The sequence below is a fragment of the Citrus clementina genome, unplaced genomic scaffold (assembly GCF_000493195.1).
Source record: "Citrus clementina cultivar Clemenules unplaced genomic scaffold, Citrus_clementina_v1.0 scaffold_3, whole genome shotgun sequence".
Classification (NCBI taxonomy): domain Eukaryota; kingdom Viridiplantae; phylum Streptophyta; class Magnoliopsida; order Sapindales; family Rutaceae; genus Citrus; species Citrus x clementina.
In genome coordinates, this window is record NW_006262339.1 from 35,034,417 (window position 1) to 35,038,094 (window position 3,678).

At 34.3% G+C, this 3,678-nt stretch overlaps 1 protein-coding gene across 1 annotated transcript; it reads left to right on the forward strand.

Annotated features, from left to right (window-relative positions):
* The first annotated feature begins 1,817 nt into the window (after positions 1–1,817).
* Positions 1,818–2,384, forward strand: LOC112099910. Its single transcript, XM_024187438.1, has one exon. The coding sequence runs from the start codon at positions 1,818–1,820 to the stop codon at positions 2,382–2,384; it is 567 nt and encodes a 188-aa protein (XP_024043206.1).
* The last annotated feature ends 1,294 nt before the right edge of the window (positions 2,385–3,678 follow it).

Below are 3,678 nucleotides of genomic sequence, written 5' to 3' on the forward strand. Positions count from 1 at the left end.
ATGCATGTTATTGCCTGAAACATCTATTGTTGCGAGACAATCAGATCGCGGAATATGCTTTAGCTAATTATCTGGTACACTTTTATTATGTTAATAAATTTTCACTCGTAGTCGAGGATTTAAAAAAAAAAACAGAAAATTACCTGAAACAACTACTTGATTCAAAATCGATAGATAGCTAATTATTCTAAAATTTTTTACGGAACAAAATTGAAACATATATGATCCGAAACTTGTTAATATAGTGTGTGTATAAGCGAACATGCTCTTAAGTCGTGGGATTTGATAGGCTCATTTTTGAATGAGCAATAAAGTCGTGCGGTTTAATAGTATTAAAAAATAACTTCTTTAGATCGTACGATTTAAAAGCGTGTTCACATAAAAAAAATGAGGGTGCCCACATATCAAAATGTAAAAAATGTTATATCTTTCAATATTTGATCATTTAGAAGATTAAAGAAAAGTTGCATATCATATATATCAAAGTTGTCAATGTAATTGTTTCTTAAAATATATAAGGTTGTTAAGATTTTAATAGTTTAGAAGGAAATTATTATCCTAATTAATCACATGTTTCCGTGTCATAGCTTTTAGTCAAAATCTTGGCAGCCACAATTGGGAATATGGCCGGCCAAAATCTCCCAACGGTAAAATCTTTGAAAAAAAGAAGTTGGTGAAATTGGAAAAAAAAAACAATTTTTATAGGGTCATATGAAACTATACACCAAGGTGAAGCAACATGCACTTTCACAGGATCATTTCATTTGACTTAGCTTTTTTTTTTTGGTATAATTCTCTATCAACTGTGACTTACACAGTTGAGGTGATTTTACTGAAAAACCTACATTATCGGCGATGACATGTGTTAACTATTATTAATTAAGGTAGTTGTTACGTTGGAGATGCTCCAAAATAGAAGCACCTTCGAGAATTGTTAGATGCATGTAGTTAAATCTAAAACAATTAAAACAACGTGCATCCAACAGCTCTGGAAGCTGTTCTACGTTGGAGATACTTTGTTAAGGAAGCTCACCAAGCATACAAAGAAGCTGCACATTTGGCACATGTGGTTTGATGTCCAGTTAGCATTGCAGTTGGGAGTTAGAGTGCCAGCTCAGCAAAAGTTTGTTATATACACTCTGTATTCTGTTAGCATCGTTTTTGTTCTATTATGTGTTAGTGATATGTATATATAAACATTTCAACTGAGATTTGTAACTAAGTTTTTCAGTATTGAAATAATAAGAAAATAATAGAAAGATCTGGTATATTCATTTTCTTTCATTTTCTCTGTATCCAAACAAATCTATTAGCTCAGTTTTTAACATTTCAACATGGTATCAGAGCCAACCAGAGCAAGCTCTAGTAATCAGCAAACAACTAATGCAAATCAATACACTCAAATCAATTTTTCTTTCACGAATCCAATCAAATTAGATCGCTCAAATTATCTGCTATGGCGTTCACAAGTTCTAGCTTCAATTAGAGGTAATCGACTGGAGGACTTCATCACATGAGACAAACCAGCACCTGAGAAATATCTCCTTCTTACTGAAGCTAATGGATCTACTCAGAGGATTGATAATCCAGAAGATCAGAATTGGAGATCACTGGATCAAACTCTACTTGGATGTTTGTTATCATTAATAAATGAAGGTACTCTAAGTCTTGTTATAAATTGTACCAGTTCTTTTGGTGTTTGGAGAACTCTAGAAAGGAAATTTGGTGTCCAGTCTGAAGCTAGGGTTCTTCAACTTAGATATAAATTGAATACTCTTAAAAAGGAATCATTAAATGTTGAAGATTACTGCATCAAAATGAAATCTATAGCTGACAAACTTGCTAGTGCTAGAAGTCCTATAACAGAAAAGGATCTCATGTTAACCATACTGAATGGACTAGGACCAGACTTTCGTGATATTGCTACCTTCGTAACTAGATCTAAAATGGAGTATGATGATGCATATGCATTGTTACTTACACATGAAACTACGCTAGAGCAAGAACATGATGATAAATGTATGCTTAATGCAAATTATGCATACTATCCCAAGGTGTTTTATGCTCAATCTAGAGGCAACTTTAGAAGAGGAGGATATATTGGTTGTGGTTTTGAAAAATTTGGTGGTAGAAATCATTTCTTTGGTAGAGGCAACATTCATCCTCAGAGATTACATTCTGGAAGTTGCAGAGGTGGATATGGTAGACGTGGATTTACTGGACAAACTAATGCTTTCAATTTTTTTCAAGCACCTAGGAATCCATCACAAGCTGTTGGAGGTGGATTTAATGGTTCAAATGGAGCACAAGGAAGTTATGGAAATATAGAAGAAATAACATGTCAGATATGCTTTAAGACTGGTCACACTGCTGATATTTGCTAGCATAGGTTTGTTGAAGATTATATGCCTATACCAAGGGGATTTGGAAAGGGTAAAGGACCAAGAGCAGCTTATTTCAGTAATTTTGATGGCTTTACTTCTCATCAAGGCTATGAAGACTATGATAATCTCAGTTACATGTCACCAAAGTTTTATCCTTTCTCTACTGCTAACTGTTACCCTAGAGTTGATTCTTATACTCCTGCAGCAGCATTTGTAGCCAATTGTGAAGGAACTGCTGATGATGACTGGTACTTGGATAGTGGAGCAACTCATCATTTGATCAACAACATAGATAATCTACATCACATGGAGGAATATAAAGGTACGGATCAACTTATTATTGGAAATGGTCAAGGTTTGCACATCTTTCATACTGGAAATGCTTTTCCGTCATATAGAGCTTCATCATACTCATTCATGCAGCCTATACACACCACTATAGCACTTAAAGACATGTTATTTGTTCCATCAATCACCAAAAAATTGTTGAGCATTTCTAAATTAACCTCTGACAACCCTCTATCTGTTGAATTTTAAGGCAATGTTTGTCTTGTAAAGGACATGAAGGGACAAGTTCTTCTGTAGGGCTTTGCTAAGAAAGGTCTGTACAAGCTGCTGCTGAAACCCAACTACTCCTCACCTACATCTCATATGTCTCATTTTCAGTTGAATAAACCAGTGTCTATGTTGTCCTTTTTGAATGTGTCTTCAGCTTCTCAAAACTGTACAGCTTTTAATAAAGCTTGTTATCATGTTGTTCAAAATAATTGTAATCAGAAACCTGATGATATGACATTATTGTATAGAAGGTTTCGTCATCCAAGTTCTATAATATTGATGCATTTTCTTAAATCTTGTTCTAAGCTTAAAGTCTCTCAAAAGACTATCCTATCTTCTGCACATTCTTTATGTAAAGCTTGTCAATTAGGTAAAGTTCATAAACAACATTTTTCGACTACTGAAACAAAAACCAAAAAGGTGTAAGAACTAATACACACTGATCTATGGGGGCCATCACCTACTATGTCAAGGAATGACTACAAGTACTATATCAGTTTCATTGCTGATTACAACAGATATACCTGTATTTATCCACTTAAACTCAAATATGAGGCCTTTGAGGTTTTCAAGTTCTTTAAAATTCAAGTGGAAAATCAGTTCAATACTCAAATCAAGATGCTGCAATCTAACTGGGGGGGGGGGGGAGGGAGAATATAGAGTGTTCAATGATTTTCTTAATCAAAATGGGATTTTCTTTAGACACTCATGTCCATACACTCATCATCAAAATGGT